The following is a 17,611-nucleotide window of genomic DNA, read 5'->3' as shown; positions in this document are numbered from 1 at the left end:
ACATACAGACATGAGTGGGTGATAGTGGTGGGGGAGTCACCACAGTGCAGGCACTGCTAAGCCTGCAGTTGGAAGAGGATGGGCGTGGGCTGGAGAAAATCTCGGCCCGTGGAGAAGTCAGGTGCAACGTGTGGCCCAGTTAGGAGCACTTACTTCATAGACTTTGACTGTAGGTGTACAGGTGTCAGAGTTCGTGGTGGTTCTATTTATTTTCACACATTGATCTTGCCTGTTAATTCCACTGTTTTTGTGGAAGCAACAGTATTTTAGATTTCTTAACATACCAAACCCAAAGTTCCATAGATAAAAGTTTTTCATTTTTAAAGTTTTTATTAGCATATGTTAATCCTACATAATGAATTGTACTGTGACATTTTCATATATATAATGTACCTTGATCATATCCCTCCATTTTCCTCTCATCCCCACTCCTGATTCTTTCTTTCCTCTTTCCAATTAGTCCATTTTTTGGTTTTTTTCACTAATTTATTTATTCACTTTACATACCACTCTGTCCCTGACTCTGTTCCTGCTGTTGGGTCCCCTTCCCCTAACTGAACTGCCTGGTTGGGCCTCAGTGGAGAGGATGTGCTTTTTTATCGTATTTGGTGACCAGTGGGTCTAATGAGGACTGCTTGTAGCAGCTTGGGTGAGGGGTTGTTTATAAGCTATGGGCAGCTTACCAGAGGCTACACTGCTTAAGAAAATGTCTCTCTCACTCACCAATGACAACTTTTATACAATAAATAGGAGAGTTTAGCCTGCTATATTAGTACCAGGGACTAAATTGTTTTATAAACTTTAAAATACTTGGGTAACAATTTAGGTAAAAGTTGGTGGAGCGTATCAGCCTTACTAATATGAGCTACTGTGCTGTCCCTGTTGTTACTCGTACTCAGTGCTTACTAAGTCCCAAGCACTGTTACAAGTGCATGCCCAGTACTCACTTCTGTTATGCTCACATCTAACCTGTGAGGTAAGTAGGTTGAGCCTTTTTTCCTTTCTTTCTTGAGAGGCAGTGTGCGTGTGCATGTGTGTGTGTGTCCACGTGCACTTATGAGTACACAGTTGTGCAAGTTGAGGCAAAAGGTCGGTGTTAGGTACCTTCCTCAATCACCCTTTACCTTTTTTAAAAAAGGGCTTTACTTTTATTTTTTGTGTTTATGAGTGTTTTGCCTGCATGTCTGTATGTGCGCCACATGGTGTCTAATGCTTCAGGAGATGAGAAGAGAGCATTGGATGCCCTGGAACTGGAGTTACAGAAGATTGTGAGCCACCATGTAGGTGCTGAGAACCGAGCCTGGGTCTTGTGCAGGAGCAGCAGCTCTTGCCTGCTGTGTCATTTCTTTAATCCCTCTCACCAGATTTTGTGAGGTTGACTCTCACTGACTCTAGAGTTCATTGATTTAGTTAGACCGAGCATCGGCCTTTGAGCTTTCCCTTTCTCTGCCCCCAGTGCTAAGATTACAGATGCATGGCCCCTTTTGTGTGAGTGCTGGGGATCTGCATACAAGTCCTCCTGACATCATAGCTCTTTCCACCTGAGCCGGCTGTCCGGCCTGTGCCCATTTTCTTGATGAGTAAATTGAGGCAGTTAATAGCTTAGAGCTTGGTGTTGCATCATTCTGATTGCTGCTTTACTTGTTGCAGTCATTATTGTGTAGTGATGATTCATTAAGGTTATAACTGTTACAGTGCTAAAGTTCAACTGTTTAGGGGAAAGATGAAAATATACCTTACAGCTAAGTGAAATGTGGCCAGTTAAAGTGAATTGCTGTTCAAGCAACCTTCTGAGATCACTCAACTGTTTTTTCTGGTGTAAATTCAGGATTATAGTAAAGTGCAGCACCTGGCTCTCCACGCATTCCACAACACGGAGGTGGAGGCCATGCAAGCGGAAAGCTGTTACCAGCTGGCTCGGTCCTTCCATGTTCAGGTGAGAGCGTTAGCACCTCCCTAAGTAGTTCTTTCCCTTACGGTTCAGGCTTCTGACCTCGTCGGCGTGCTGGTTATTGTTTATTCTTGTTTCTCAGGAAGACTATGACCAGGCCTTTCAGTACTACTATCAAGCCACGCAGTTTGCTTCGTCGTCCTTTGTCCTGCCATTTTTTGGTTTGGGACAAATGTATATTTATCGAGGTGACAAAGAGAATGCATCTCAGTGCTTTGAGAAAGTTTTGAAGGCTTATCCGAACAATTATGAAACTATGAAAATCCTTGGCTCTCTCTATGCTGCTTCAGAAGACCAGGAGAAACGAGACATAGCCAAGGTGTGTTCTAGTCTTAGGTGCCTGAGTCTCCAGCTGTGGCATGACAGCTGTGAGCAGCGTATGGTTAGCAGAGTGCCAAACCTTAGGCTTCTTAGACTCGGTAGCCTTGTTTATTGTTGATGTTGTTTTAATGATCTCGTTTATCCCAGGGCCATTTGAAGAAGGTCACAGAACAGTATCCTGATGACGTGGAAGCTTGGATTGAGTTGGCCCAGATCTTAGAACAGACTGACATACAGGTATTAATGTCTGCTCTTCATATCCTAAGCGATGCGTTTAATAAGCTGGTGTAGTGTTTCTATTGATCTGTGAGTAAATCTTACTCTGTGCACTGTAAAAATGCAGGGTGCCCTTTCAGCCTATGGAACAGCCACACGTATCCTGCAGGAGAAGGTACAGGCCGATGTCCCTCCTGAGATTCTGAATAATGTTGGAGCCCTCCATTTTAGACTTGGAAACCTAGGTGAAGCAAAGGTGAGAAAACGGAAGCCTTCCTTTTCTCTATGCTTGGCCAGGCTGCAGGCACTTGCTCAGCCATATCCAGTAACTCGGGGACTTCTCTTCCTCACAGAAATACTTCCTGGCCTCACTGGACCGAGCAAAGGCGGAGGCTGAGCATGACGAACACTATTACAACGCCATCTCTGTTACCACATCCTACAATTTAGCCAGGCTCTACGAGGCCATGTGTGAATTTCACGAAGCAGAGAAACTGTACAAAAACATTTTACGAGAGCATCCTAACTATGTCGATTGTAAGAATTTTAGACCATGGGGGGGTATTAAATTCCTAAATTCCCATAATAACAGCAAAAACTTATTTAGGAAAGAAAGTCTCTGTTAAAGATGCAGCCTGGAGTGGTAGCCTTCATCTACAATGCTAGGACTGGAGAGGTAGAGGCAGAACAGATCCGGAGTTCAAGGCCAGCCTCCCTACCTAGCAGATTTGAGGAAACACTGGCTGTATATGGCACCCTGTCTCAGAAACTGAAATAAGGGGCTAAGGACTTGGCTCGGCAGTTTAAGAGCACTGGCCTTTCTTCTGAAGGATCCAGGTTCAATTCCCAGCACCCACATAGCAGTTCACAACTGTCTGTAACTCCAGTTCCAAGGGACCTGACTCCCTCACACAGACACACATACAGGCAAAACACCAGTGCACATTTTTTTTTTTAAGTAGATGAAATACAATAAAATTGAAGTTTCGTTTACTTATGCTGGGAAATTAAGGATCAACAGAAGTCACTTGAGTCACGTTGAGCAGTGGTCAGCTGCTGAGCTACTCCCTGGCAAGCTTGACTAGTGGGTGTAGTCTGTAAGTGCTCTTCCTTGACTATTGTTTTTTTTTCTCCCTTGAAACAATTATTACTAAAATGTCCTATTTTGTGTTTTTACAACCAAGAAACTATAAATTATTGGCATTTTAAAATTAACCTATGTGCTCTGCAGGAGTTCCTTCTCTTCCAGGGCTTCAGTCTCTGTAGTTTCATTTGCCTATACTCAACTCTGCTCTCGAGCTATTATATGAAAAATTCTATACACAATTCCTAAATTGTACATTGAGTGTGGTGATGAGACCTCTTGCTTCTGCACTCCAGCAGCGCAGGATGTGAGTTATCCCAGTACTGTCGGTGGCTGGGTCACTTCAGAGAGCAGCTTGACTATAGGCCATCAGTGTTCGTGTGCAGTGGTCTTTATTGTATTTATAGTGATCCCAGCACTTCAGAGGCAAAAAGCAGGGGGTTCTCTGAGTTCCAGGGCATCCTGGTCTACAAACCGAATTACAGCCAAAGCTCAGACATAGTAAGGCCCTGTCTTAAAATAGAGAAAGAAAACAAGAAAGATTAACCTAGTGATACAGTTTCTCTCTTTCCTAGCTAGAGTGATGTGTCTCCATGTGTGGGGCTTTTCTCTTCTATCTGAAAGTATTAACCAAACAGCTGTTCCAAACGTCAGATTTTAGTGTTAGAAACCTTTAGACATGAGATTTTGAAGATTAATTAAATGTGCACTTTCAGGCTATCTGCGCCTAGGGGCCATGGCCAGAGATAAAGGAAACTTCTATGAAGCTTCGGATTGGTTTAAGGAAGCCCTTCAGATAAATCAGGTTAGTGGTATTGACCTGGTTTTGGAAATTTTCTCCTTTTACCTTTCAAAATCAATCTGTCCACTTAATGGCTCTGATGTTTCCCATAACTATGGCATCTCTGAGTTTAGTGACTTGTTTTATCTTTGTCTCACTTGTTAAAGACTTTAAAGAGTATAATAGTTTGTATGACTAGTCATCTCATAATCAGAATCACTTTTTAAAATACATAAAACTATTTCCTTCTATTTTTTTTCTCTTCCTTGTCTGCCTCCTGTCCCCTGTCCTCAGCCCTGTAGCCTGCCGAGAGCAGCTTCCAGAGTCAGTGTCTTACCATTTGTAGGTCATCTGAGCTTCTGATTGTGGCTCACAGTTGGAAGACTGCACATTGGAGGACATGTTTACAAGTCATTAGTTACTCTTCCTGATGGGCAGTACACTGTTGTTACTTCATTCCATTCTGTTGCACCTTGTATGCTGATACAGACACCGAATCTCAGTCTGAAAACCACCATTGTGTTGTAGCCATAAACCTCTTCAGCTATCAGTCATTTTGGGAAAGATGACTGATTTCTTAGATCCCAGACTGCAACATTTACTTCTTTATATGTTCATAGGATCATCCAGATGCCTGGTCTCTGATTGGTAACCTCCATCTGGCAAAACAAGAATGGGGCCCAGGTCAGAAGAAGTTCGAGAGGATATTAAAACAGCCAGCCACACAGAGTGACACCTACTCCATGCTGGCCCTTGGCAATGTATGGCTCCAGACTTTGCATCAACCAACCCGAGACCGAGAAAAGGTAATCTCCTGTCTCCTTCAGCAAGATTGATGTCTTTATCCTTGTTGAATTTTTCAGTAATTCTCTTTTCCTGTAGGAAAAACGCCATCAAGACCGTGCCCTGGCCATCTACAAACAAGTCCTCAGAAATGATGCCAAGAACCTGTATGCTGCAAATGGCATAGGTAACCAGAAGCCTTGGGTCCATAACAGTTAGTGAAGTTAATACTTTTGGAGTTATTAGTAGATTTGGTTTTCCTGTTAAGCGCAGCATTTAGTATGAGACTTTCAGTTAGAGCAGCAGTCAGGCCTTTCTCACTGTCAGCCTTTGTGTAACTTTAGGAGCTGTCTTGGCCCACAAAGGATACTTCCGTGAAGCTCGTGATGTATTTGCCCAAGTGAGAGAAGCAACGGCAGATATCAGTGATGTGTGGCTCAACTTGGCTCACATCTACGTGGAGCAGAAGCAGTATATCAGCGCCGTTCAGATGGTAACATCTTTGCCTCTCCAGATATCCATGTGTCATGTGGAGCCATTGCTTCCTTTTACTTCTGGTCCCATCATGGACAGTCATGTCATCTCTGATGCTGTCTGTTGAGAAATTTAAACCATGTAATGACAAGGCCAGGTAGACATGATCGCAGTTCCGCAGATTCATGCCACAGGCAGAGAAGACCCTCTTTGACTCACTTCTCTGTCTGTAAAGGTCTCTTAACCTCAGAGAATTTTGAGAGGATCTAGTATGAAAAGAACTAGGCACTAACCTGTAGAACAAGTGCCCACTAAGTGGAAGGTGTAGTATTTATTTCTTCAGTTTCTAAAGTGAACCATGTTTTAGTAATGTTAAGTGATGCTGTTCGTGTTCAGTCTGTATTGCCCTGGCTGACCTTAAGTACTTGTGTTAAAGTATCCTTCCACATCAGCCTCCTATATGACAGCCCTTACTTTAAATGGCTTATCTTCGAATTTATTTTTCATATGTTGTATGAAAGCAACATATGAAAGCCATGTGGATTAGGGTGCCTCAGGAGGCCACAGAAGGCTTTACTGGAGCTGGAGTTGAGGCTGCTGTGAATCACCTGACATGGGTGCTGGGAGCCAAGCTTAAGTGCTGGAAGAGCAGGAAGTACTCTTCATCACGGAGCTTTCTGCCCTGCCTCACTGTTTATCTTTGAAGACGAAATACAAAATGGAAACAAGGTTTATACCTGTAGATCTTGTTAGTTTCTCATGTTTGCTGAGTGCTTCAATGTAAGGAAAACTTATACTCACTGTTTTCAGGACACCAGGGTAACAGTGCTGTTGGTGTCTGTGGTCAGAAAAAAGAGGCTCTGAGCAAAGAGGGTGAGAGTAGTTAGTCCCGGCTTCGGGAACTAAACTGAGCACAGAGACTTGCAGAACTCAGATTAAGTGCACAACCTAGAGTTGTGTTTTTGGAGATAAGCCATCCCAATCTGCAGAACAGCTGCACTGCCTTCTAGAAATGCAAATTAGCCATAGGGGATAGTCCAGGAACTCACCTTGTCTGTTACCTAGAACAGGATGTGTATATGCTTGTGGTCGGAAAATGTTGTTTATATAAAAATTAACTCTGGGCCCTAGGGCGATGGCTCTGTGTGTAGGAGTACTTGCTGCATAGTCATGAGGACTAAGTTCAAATTCCTAGTACCTGTGTAAAATGTGCGTATTTTCTTGGTGCTGTCAGAATGGAGACAGGAGAATTACTGGGGTAGCAAAATGAAATAAACGTAACCACACTAGAGTAAGAAGTGAAAACTGAACTTAGATGTTCATTTGTCAGTCTGACCAGCGCATTAGCTAAAGCATGATACTTGTATGCTCACTGACCCCTGGTACAGGGTCCCGGAGTGTGACACGGCATGTCAGCCAGTGAATTGATTCTAGATAGTGTCCTAAAGATAGGAGAAGGGGTTTCTGAGCTAAGGTTGAGGCAGGCAGTCAGTCTTAAATCTTTAAATTTCACTTGGAATTTACTGGTCCAAATTCCAAGTGAAAAAAAAATTTGAGCCTAGTTTTTCTGTGATCAGATCTTTATGTTGTAAATATGTAAAGTGACTAATGTCAGAAGCCAGTTCCAAAACTGAAGAAGGGAACCAAGTGAGCTACAGCCATGATAGAAGGGACTGAGATGGAGACAACTCCGAGTCTGTGCGCTGCTAAAAAAGCACTTTGAGACAGACCTCAACCCTAACGAGGAGACTCTGGAGGCCTTGGCTGATGCACTTAATCTGTCAAAAGAACAGATCAGGATTTGGTTCCTGCATCGACCGCAGTTGTCCAAGGCCCACACATCTGAGCTGGAGTCAAGGAAACATACTTTTCAGCCTCAGTTTGTCACAAGCTATAGGTTAAAGTGTAGCCTAATCTATTTAACATTCTGTCAGCACATGGTTTGTGGAGGTTACTCCATGCCCATTGGATCAACCAAGCAGAACCCCGAGGAGTCCTCCCAAAATAACCCTGGACTGCCCAACACTTTAGAAACCCTGGAGAGTCTCACACTCTCTTCTGGGTACCAAAGCAGGGATGGCATGTCACAGGATTTCTGACTCCCTAGCATGTCTAGCATATGCTCTTTATGTAAATGTTTTTTCAATGTTGTTGGGGCAGGGGGCTGTTAGCTCTTAATGTCTATCGATGGTATATTAATAATTAACCTAGCTGTTCCCAAGGAAAAATAAGAAGAAGAAGTCAATTCCAGATCAGACTCTGAAATTAGCCAGAATGGAGTGTTTTCCTGACACAACAAGATAGTACCTCCCTGCTGTGTTCTGTTGGTTGGTTGTTTGCTTGCTTGCTTGTTTGTTTTTGAGACAGTTTCTCTGAGTAACTACTCTGGCTGTCCTGGAACTCAGAGATTGGCTTGCCTCTGCCTCCCAAGAGCAGGGATTAAGGGAAAGCACCACCACTTCCCAGCTCTGCTGTGTTCTAACTAACATTTCCCTTTCGTAGTATGAGAACTGCCTCAGAAAGTTCTATAAGCACCAGAACACTGAAGTTGTGCTCTACCTGGCCCGGGCCCTCTTCAAGTGTGGCAAGTTACAGGAGTGCAAGCAGACTCTGCTGAAGGTAACAGGGCTGCACTGCCCACCATCCCCGAACGGCTTTTACTTGTTAAAGCCTTTGGTGGCATTCAGTCATAAGAAGCTACGTGCATTGCTTTCTGTCTACAGGCCAGACACGTGGCACCCAGTGACACAGTTCTAATGTTTAATGTGGCCTTGGTGTTGCAAAGATTAGCTACCTCTGTCCTGAAAGATGAGAAAAGTAATCTGAAGGAAGTCCTCAATGCTGTGAAAGAGCTGGAGCTTGCACACAGGTAAGAACTTTGAAGAAAGGGGCTTTACAATAGTTTGTTTCCTTAAAACTGTCTCAAAAGATTTAAAAAAAATTATTTCCCTCAAAAATATAAAAAATAAAGAAATGACTATTAGGGGAAAGCAAGCATTAGAGGTTGCGCAGTTTAGTTTAAGGTCAAAGCACATAGTTGCCATGCGGTGGCGCTATACTCCAGGCAGAGCCCTGCCACACTGGGCTCTGGAAGCCTGATCCCTGGAGCTGGCTGGCTGTGGGCTGCGGAGATTTTCATTAATCTCTCAGCAGTGCCAGCCAGTGTTTGCACTTGTGAGCCTTTTCGTCTCCACTTGTGTTGGTTCGTGTTCTGTTCCAGTGTGTCTATGGGATGTTGATTTTCATCAAGCTAGGATTAAAGATCTTATCACTTACTGCGTAACAGATTGATTCAGCTCAGTTCAAATGTGTTTAACCTTATAGGACTTAGCAGTTCAGTGTGTAGTAAATGAAAGCTCCCATCACTGATGATCAGCTGTGCTTATGTTCATCTCTGTTAATGTTTCTTGCCTCATCTGGTGAAGTGTAAGTGCTCTCATGACTTCTGTCCCACCCACCATGCTGACACAGTTAGTTAGTAAATTTAATGTTTACTACCTGTTTGTTACGATTATTTTTTTAGTTTACTGACAGTATTAACTATATTTTGCCTTTCTTGATGAACTTCTGTTTATTAAACAGGACCTTGATGATGAGGATCGAGTGAAATGTCTTTCTTTTCTCCTTCCATTTAGATACTTTAGTTACTTGAGTAAAGTTGGAGATAAAATGAGATTTGATTTGGCCCTTGCTGCCTCTGAAGCCAGGTAATGCCTGTTCACGGAAGGTGGCTTTGGGAGGAAGTATGAGCATCCGTGTGGATTAGGAGAGTGTCACCATAACAGAGTGGTTCCTGGCCTACCTCTCCTTGGGGAGTCCCTCACCCATAACACCTTTTCAGACTTTGAGGAAACTGGTGTAGTATACTTGGGTTGTGGGAGGGGCCTTCCTCTTTCTGTTATCTCTTTGAGGCAGGGTCTTGCTAAGCTAGAACTCAGGATCCTCCTCTCATGCTAGAAGTACAGGCCTGAGCCACCACTCCTAGCTGAGAAATACTTCTCTGCTTTCCTCACATTTTGTCAGTGAATCAAGACAGGAATTCTGAGTTGGGGAATGTAGCACAGTGAGTTTAAGGAAAGCAGGTGCTCCTAGCTGTGATCTTGTGTCTTTGTGTCTGAAATATTAGGCAGTGCTCCGACTTACTGAGCCAGGCCCAGTACCATGTGGCCCGGGCACGAAAGCAGGATGAGGAAGAACGGGAGCTGCGGGCCAAGCAGGAGCAGGAGAAGGAGCTCTTAAGACAGAAACTTCTCAAAGAGCAGGTGCGTTTACACTAGAACTCAGGAGTGGAGTGTACACACTCTGTGTAGGAACCAGTCCTCTGTCTACTCTACAATTGTTTTGTTCATTATAAGAACATTTTGATCAGTTCCCATATATCCCCTCCCCCCACTAGGAAGAGAAACGTCTCAGAGAAAAGGAAGAACAAAAGAAACTTTTGGAACAGCGGGCCCAGTATGTGGAGAAGACCAAAAATATCCTCATGTTCACTGGCGAGACTGAAGCAACAAAGGAGAAGAAAAGAGGTGGAGGTGGCGGGCGGGTAAGAGCTGGCCCACTGTCTGCAGTGACCTCAGAGGCTGCCTTTGCGCTTTCTTTTTAAAACAAAGAGTTTAGTTTAGTTGGCTCTGTACTTACTTCTTAGCTTTGACTTCTTCTACCAAAGGATAGTCTTCTAACACAGATTACAGTGTCCCCTGTGGGTAGTGATCCCTGCTTTTTTGATGGGTGTGGTGCCGTGGGTAAACAGGGGCTCAGCACATATGTGCTCTACAGCTCTTGTACTGCCGACTTCAGCAAGCCAGGTAGTCCCTCTCCCATGATAGTGTGACTTACCTGGTATAAAATGAGCATTAGGGAGAACGGTACTTTGAATCTTGGTCTTCTAAGCTGAAGGATCAGGAATGACGTTTGGTATATGACGCTACAAAGACCCATATCTCCCAGTCAGCTGCATAGTTATGGGGCAAACAGCCAACGCCTTTCTGCGTTCTTGGAGCTAAGGTGGGTTAACTGTGTTTTTACTCGATGGTGTGCTTGCCTTGTGCTGACTTCTCATGACGAGTGTAGAAAATGTGGGCCTAGCCAGGCCCCTCTTCCATGTGACTTAGTAACAGCTTTTTTCTTGTCAGAGACCCACAAGAGCCACTATCCGGCCTCCTGCACCCTAGCTGTGTTCTCCCTCCCTGGAAGTGACTGATTGTGGTCTCCTTGGATCGTAGCGTTCCAAGAAAGGAGGCGAGTTTGATGAGTTTGTCAACGATGACACTGACGACGACCTCCCTATATCCAAAAAGAAGAAGAAAAGGAAGGGTAGTGGCAGTGAACAGGAAGGCGAGGAAGAGGAAGGTGGAGAGAGGAAGAAGAAGAGGCGGAGAAGGTAGTGCCCTCATTACCATTCTAATGTCTGCAAAGGCAAGGGACCTTTTGCTTTGTTTATGAACACTTCATCTTCCCAAACTGCCTCCCTGCCTTAGCTTGTTTCAGAATCTCGAGTGTTTAATTTGCATGTATATTTCTAGATTATTCACTGAAACAGCTGACAGTCACCATGGTCCTTCTTCTTACCATTTTGTTTCTTGAAATAGGGTTTATGTCTCCCATAGTAGCCTTGAATTTACTGTGTATCCCAGGTTGTCCTTAAACTCACAGAGACCTACTTATCTCTGCCTCCAGAGCACTGGGGTTAGTGATGTGCTCCACCACGGCCGGTTTTCTTGTGATGGATTCTGGACACAGATGTGAAGTGAGCAGCCTGGGTGGCAGCTTCATTGACCATGCATGTGCAGTACTGGCCGTCACTGAGCTGTGGTTGTGAACATGCCCTTCAACCACCCAGTGCCAGCTATCATCAGATCCAGGATGCCCTACGCTTTCCTGCCTACAAGTCTTCTTTTAACTGTTTTATCCAGACCCGTCCTTCCTGTCCCTTACTGTCCTTGAGAAAGAACCTGTGGATCCATTCAGACCATCACTTGTGTAGCTGTAATGAGGATCTTGGTAGCAACTGAGAAGGAAAAGTAGGGGAAAGACTTGGAAATCCAAAGCATAGGTTCCTCACTCAGGCACTGCACCAGGTGCAGGTGGCAGTGTAGATGAAGGAGGGAGATGCATGGTGACAGGCTAATGGCAGCTGTCATACAGACCAGTGGCCTGCAGGTTGTAGATCCTGTGCCCTTGAGTTCATAGTACAGCTGAGTCAGTATCCATACTGTGGTGACAGTGCAGCCTCAGGCCTGCAGCTGTAAACCTCCTGACAACCTCTTGGTGTTCACTATTCAAGACCCCCTAAGGGAGAAGAGGGATCCGATGACGACGAAACAGAAAATGGTCCCAAACCAAAGAAGCGCCGTCCACCGAGAGCTGAGAAGAAGAAGGCTGTAAGTTCTAGAGCTGTCTTCCTGCCGTGTGTGTGTGTGTGTGTGTGTGTGTGTGTGTGTGTGTGTGTGTGTGTGTGTGTGTGTGTGTGGGCATGCACATGCCTGTAGGACGGAGTGCCATCGTGCTCTTCTGCAGCTTCTTTCAGCACAAATGTTTGTTTTTGTTGGTGGTTGTTGATTCTGTTACTAGTCTGACAAGATGTCCCGGTATGAGAACCCCACCTAATGGGTTATGCTTGACATTCTCTAGCCCAAGCCAGAACGCCTGCCTCCTTCAATGAAGGGGAAAATCAAATCCAAAGCCATTATATCATCAAGTGATGATTCTTCAGATGAGGATAAACTGAAAATTGCTGATGAAGGGTAAGAAAGCCCCCTTGGTAAATTCTAATGGTCAGTAAGTCCCAGTTTGATAGGGAGCAGGAATCCCAGGGTACATTCTAATTATGGGAAGCAACAGTGGCTGCTAACCAGCCATCTGGATCCTCTTCTGTGTCATTGTCTTTAGAGAGAAAACAAAATTGGAGACCAGACAACTGGGAGTAGTCATTGTGCTGTTGTCTCACCAGCTGCAGGCTGGCCCTGCACTCTTAGTGACCCTCCTGCCTCAGACTTGTACTCCATGCCTCGCTGTCTTATAGCCAGAAGAAACCACACAGACATGTCATTGAAATGCTTGGCTAATATCCTAGATGGCACCCTCATTCCTAAGCAAGTGTCATTCTGCTGCCCAACACTGACTGGCCAGCGGGTACTAGTAGTAGCCTGGCCCTGGCCTTGTGGAGATGAGAAAGTTAGTGTTCATTTTTTCCCTGCTAGGCTGGAGACACACCTGCCTTCCTTGGGCTTAGCTTACCCACACTAAGATCATAGCCTTGGTGAAGGACTCCTGACTCTGCTTGCCTCTGGTGCTCACATGCCCACCCTAGGCTCCTGGAATCGAGTTTTCTTTTTTTTCTTTTTTCTTTTTTTTTTAATTGGATATTCTCTGTATTTACATTTCAAATGTTATCCCCTTTCCCCCTCTCCCCTTCTCCCATCCCCTACCCCCCTCCCCTTGCGTCCATAAAGATGCTCCCACTTCCAACCACCCATTCCCACCTCAGCGCCTTGGCATTACCCTACACAGGGAAAACAAGCCCTCACTGTACCAAAGGCCTCTCCTCCCATTGATGCTAGACAAGGCCGTCCTCTGCTACACATGCAGCTGGAGCCATGGGTCTCTCCATGTGTACTCATTGGATGGTGTTTTAGTCCCTGGGAATTGTGGTGGGTTTGGTTGGTTGATATTTTTGTTCTTTCCATTGGGGTTGCAGACCCTTTTAGCTCCTTTAGTCCTTTCTCTAGCTCCTCCGTCCAGGTCCCTGTGCTCAGTCTGATGGTTAGCTGCAAGCATCCTCATCTGTATCAGTACGGTACTGGCAGAGCCTCTGAGGAGGCATCCATATCAGGTTCCTGCCAGTAAGCACTTCTTGGCATCAGCAATAATGACTGGGTTTGGTAGCTGCATATGGGATGGATCCCCAATTGAAGCAGTCTCTGATGATCTTTTCTTCAGTCTCTGCTCCTCTGTTTGTCCCTGTATTTCCTCCCATGAGTATTTTGTTCTCCCTTCTAAGAAGGACTGAAGCGTCCACATTCTGACTTTACTTCTTTTTGGGCTTCATAAGGTCTGTGAATTGTTTCTTGGGTATTCCAAGCTTTTAGACTAGTATCCGCTTATCAGTGAGTACATACATTGTGTGTTCTTTTGTAACTGGGTTACCTCACTCAGAATGATTAGTTTTTAGTTCCATCCATTTGCCTAATAATTTCATGAAGTTGTGGTTTTTAATAGCTGAGTAGTACTCAATTGTGTAAATGTACCACAATTTCTGTATCCATTTCTCTGTTGAAAGACATCTGGGTTCTTTCCAGCTTCTGGCTATTATAAATAAGGCTGCTATGAACATGGTAGAGCTTGTGTCCTTGTTATGTGTTGGAACATCTCTTGAGAATATGCCCAGGAGTGGTCTAGCTAAGTCGTCAGATAGTACTATGTCCAGTTTTCTGAGGAATCACCAGACTGATTTCTAGAGTGGTTTTACCAGCCTGCAATCCTATCAACAATGGAGGAGTATTCCTCTTTCTCCACATCCTCGCCAGTGTCTATTGTCATCTGAGTTTTTGATCTTAGCCATTCTGACTAGTGTGAGGTGGAATCTAATAGTTGTTTTGATTTGCATTTCCCTGATGACTAGGGATGTTGAGCATTTCTTTAGGTGCTTCTTGGTCATTCACTATTCCTCAGTTGAGAATTCTTTGTTTAGCTCTGTACCCCATTTTTTAATAAGATTATTTGATTCTCTGGACTCTTAACTTCTTGAGTTCTCTGTATATATTAGATACTAGCCCTTTATCAGATGTAGGATTGGCAAAGATCTTTTCCCAATCTGTTGGTTGCCGTTTTGTCCTATTGACAGTGTCCTTTGCCTTACAGAAGCTTTGCAATTTTATGAGGTCCCATTTGTCAATTCTTGATCTTAGAGCATAAGCCATTGGTGTTCTATTCAGGAAAAAGTTTCTCCTGTGCCTATGTGTTCTAAGCTCTTTCCCACTTTCTGTTCTATTAGTTTCAGATTAGTATTACTTGGTTTAATGTGAAGGTCTTTGATCCACTTGCACTTGAGCTTTGTTCAAGGAGATAAGAAAGGATCTATTTGCATTCTTCTGCATACTGAGTGTTGAAGAGGCTGTCCTTTTTGCATTGAATGTTTTCAGCTCCCTTGTCAAAGATAAGTGACCATAGGTGTGTGGATTCATTTCTGGGTCTTCAATTATATTCCATTGATCTACCTGCCTGTCTCAGTACCAATACCATATGGTTTTTATCTCGATTGATCTGTAATACAGCTTGAGGTCAGGGATGGTGGGAATCAAACTTTCTGTACCACACTCCCTGATTCCCCTGTGACCATTGCTTCTTCGTTCAGCCAACATTCATGTCCCTCCTGGGAGACTGGCAGGTGATGAGAATACCTCAGACCCAAACAACCTTGCAGTAGACTATACATGTCCTCTTCACTTTCCCATTTGCTGCTCTGCACACCCACCCCAGAATTGATGGTGGTGGCTCTGTTTTCAGTAAGAGAAGGGTGTTTGAGTGCAGTGGGAGGAGGAAGAGTCCTGGCTAGTCTGAGTGGCTGTGGTACTGCTGAGGTACTGACCTTGAAGCAACAGAACCATCTGTAGAGGTATCGTTTTCTTTTTCTCTGAAGATACTGGCTGACACAGTCTGGATTGCTCTCTCTGAAGGGCCTTTTACTCAGTGTCCCCCAGGTTATTGGTAGCCATCTGCAGGGCCAGTGGAAGAGATGCCAACTTTTCAAAGCAGGAGTCTGTGAGGTTGAACTGCTGCCTATAGCCAAGGCCAAGTTTATGTGTGCCATTTGCATCAATTAAATTTTGTCCCAATCACCATAATATGTATATAAGCATTGGGCCAAGTGGAATGAAGTGACCCACTGATTTTGAATGGATCTGCACAGCACATGTCATTGTATGGTCCCTTTGGTAACATCTCCATGTTCTCATGACCTGTGCTAAGTCAGGCACGTGTAGTTCCTTCTTTCAGACATAGACACGAGGAGCCTTTCTTTAGTATGTAAGGATGCTTCCCCTTCTCCCTCACCCTTCCCAGTCTGAGTCCTGTTGGAACGTGTCACAGAAACCAAAACTGCTCAGCACAAGTCTGAGGCAGCCTCACAGTGGCTGTGGGTGTGGTTCTAACCTACTGAGTCAGGAGGCCAGTATCCCCAGCTGCTGCCACCTCTCTTTCCCTGACACTTGTCAGCAGACCCCAAAGGAAGCTGATAAGAAGTTAGTAAGATGAAGCCCCTTACTTAGCCCTGGCTTCTTGTCTTATAACCTTGTCCTTGTGACGACCTGGTGCCTTCACAAACCTCAGAACAGTACTCAGGTCACTCTTCTTCAGTTATCTATGAACATGGATGTTTTAGGACAGGAAGTGTCCTGCTATTCCAGTCTTGGGACTTCTGAGTCTAAGCCACCATCAGAGGGCCCACATTTTACCTTCGTGCCTAGGATTTTTTATAAGGTCAACTGAAGACTCCCCACACTTAGCCCTTTTGAGTTTGAAATTGAAAAACGCCTGCTAAACAGAACCTAACATGGTGGGTACGAATCACCTTCTGTTCATGCGAAAACTAGCTGCTGGGCATCATGTGCTCTCTCATTGTTGGTCCACAGTGAAGGGTCCATGTTTACTGAATAGCACACAAAACAAGTATCACAGAGGCACTCCTGTGTAACACCAGGCATGACCCAGAACAGAAAGTGCTGTTGGCTGTCCTGGTGTCTCACCCACACCTCTCTCCTCCAGACATCCCAGGAATAGCAACAGCGATTCTGACGATGACGAGAGGCCCAACAGACGTGCCTCATCCGAGAGCGACTCAGATGACAACCAGAACAAGTCTGGCAGCGAGGCGGGCAGCCCTCGGAGGTTGGGTAGACAGGAGTCAGATGAGGATTCCGACAGTGACCAGCCGTCCAGAAAGAGAAGGCGCTCCGGCTCTGAGCAGTCGGACAATGAGTCTGTGCAGTCCGGGAGAAGCCCCTCTGGGGGTTCAGAGAATGAGAACGATTCTCGCCCGGTTTCTCCAAGTGCAGAGTCGGACCGCGAATCAGAGCAGGGCTCTGACAATGAGGGTTCTGGCCAAGGCTCTGGAAATGAATCAGAACCAGAGGGCTCAAACAATGAGGCCTCAGACCGAGGCTCAGAACATGGATCAGATGATAGCGACTAGGTTTATTTCATCAAAGACTCCATGGGGGTGGGAGGAGCTTTATATATATATATAAAAGCTGTGATAAAAACATTTCAGATGGTTAGTCATTTGTGAAATTTTTCTTAAGCCAATTTTTTTTCTACTTGTATATTTACTAACTTCCAAGAGACATTTCCTGTGCTGGAGAGTCCAGTGTCTGAAACTGGAACAGTGAGACTCCTGCATTGTGGTGCAGCTCCACCTGCCATATGTGAAAACTGCAGTGATAACTCAGATGCTAAAGCATTCCCGCAAGGCTTGCCCAGGCTAGCCCCATCTCCTCTCCGGTAGGCAGCATGCTGCTATGTACAGTTTTTGTTGCAAACTTGTACCAAATGTTGCAGAAGCCGATATATGCCTTTGTTTCCTTTTGAGTTGAGACTGAAAATTTTATTTCTAGAGGAAGAGATGTCTGTGTACCGAACTGAAAGGAAGGTGTTTACAGTCTGAGGTTGCAGCCATGAAGCAGAGTGGCTAACACTGGGGAGGAAGGTGTGGCAAGTGCTTTTCTGTTAGAGTGGGAAGGCCTCCCCAGCCACTTAATAAACCCTTTACCAATCATGCTGGGACCTGTGTGTCTTTTTTTTTTTCTCTCAATAACATATATTAAGCAAAAATTTGGGAAACTATCCAAACCAAAGGGAGTTTCCTCAAGCCTTTTCTAATTCATGGCAGATTTCTGGAGGCTTTAAAAAAAAAAAAAAAATGCACAAGTAGGCTATGGATTTGTTGTTATTGTTGTTTTTGTTGTTATTGTTTTTTGTTTCTTTTTTGAGGCAAGATCTTTACATA

General features: G+C 44.6%; 1 protein-coding gene across 1 annotated transcript in view; it reads left to right on the top strand.

The window, feature by feature from the left end:
* Positions 1 to 17,332, top strand: part of CTR9 (CTR9 homolog, Paf1/RNA polymerase II complex component) — a 29,153-nt gene extending 11,821 nt beyond the window's left edge. The window contains exons 8-25 of the mRNA XM_080912119.1: positions 1,829 to 1,936; positions 2,034 to 2,270; positions 2,420 to 2,509; positions 2,616 to 2,744; positions 2,842 to 3,025; positions 4,289 to 4,377; positions 4,974 to 5,159; positions 5,236 to 5,323; positions 5,481 to 5,629; positions 8,113 to 8,229; positions 8,334 to 8,479; positions 9,246 to 9,317; positions 9,737 to 9,872; positions 10,007 to 10,153; positions 10,833 to 10,990; positions 11,894 to 11,990; positions 12,241 to 12,353; positions 16,372 to 17,332. Coding sequence (XP_080768245.1) covers positions 1,829 to 1,936; positions 2,034 to 2,270; positions 2,420 to 2,509; positions 2,616 to 2,744; positions 2,842 to 3,025; positions 4,289 to 4,377; positions 4,974 to 5,159; positions 5,236 to 5,323; positions 5,481 to 5,629; positions 8,113 to 8,229; positions 8,334 to 8,479; positions 9,246 to 9,317; positions 9,737 to 9,872; positions 10,007 to 10,153; positions 10,833 to 10,990; positions 11,894 to 11,990; positions 12,241 to 12,353; positions 16,372 to 16,798 — 2,673 coding nt within the window. The 3' untranslated portion in view covers positions 16,799 to 17,332. The remainder of the gene's footprint in view (positions 1 to 1,828; positions 1,937 to 2,033; positions 2,271 to 2,419; positions 2,510 to 2,615; positions 2,745 to 2,841; positions 3,026 to 4,288; positions 4,378 to 4,973; positions 5,160 to 5,235; positions 5,324 to 5,480; positions 5,630 to 8,112; positions 8,230 to 8,333; positions 8,480 to 9,245; positions 9,318 to 9,736; positions 9,873 to 10,006; positions 10,154 to 10,832; positions 10,991 to 11,893; positions 11,991 to 12,240; positions 12,354 to 16,371) is intronic.
* The last annotated feature ends 279 nt before the right edge of the window (positions 17,333 to 17,611 follow it).

Source organism: Micromys minutus (genome assembly GCF_963924665.1).
Source record: "Micromys minutus genome assembly, chromosome: 2".
Lineage (NCBI taxonomy): Eukaryota > Metazoa > Chordata > Mammalia > Rodentia > Muridae > Micromys > Micromys minutus.
Note: the sequence above shows the minus strand (reverse complement) of the source record. Positions and strands in the feature narration are given on the sequence as shown.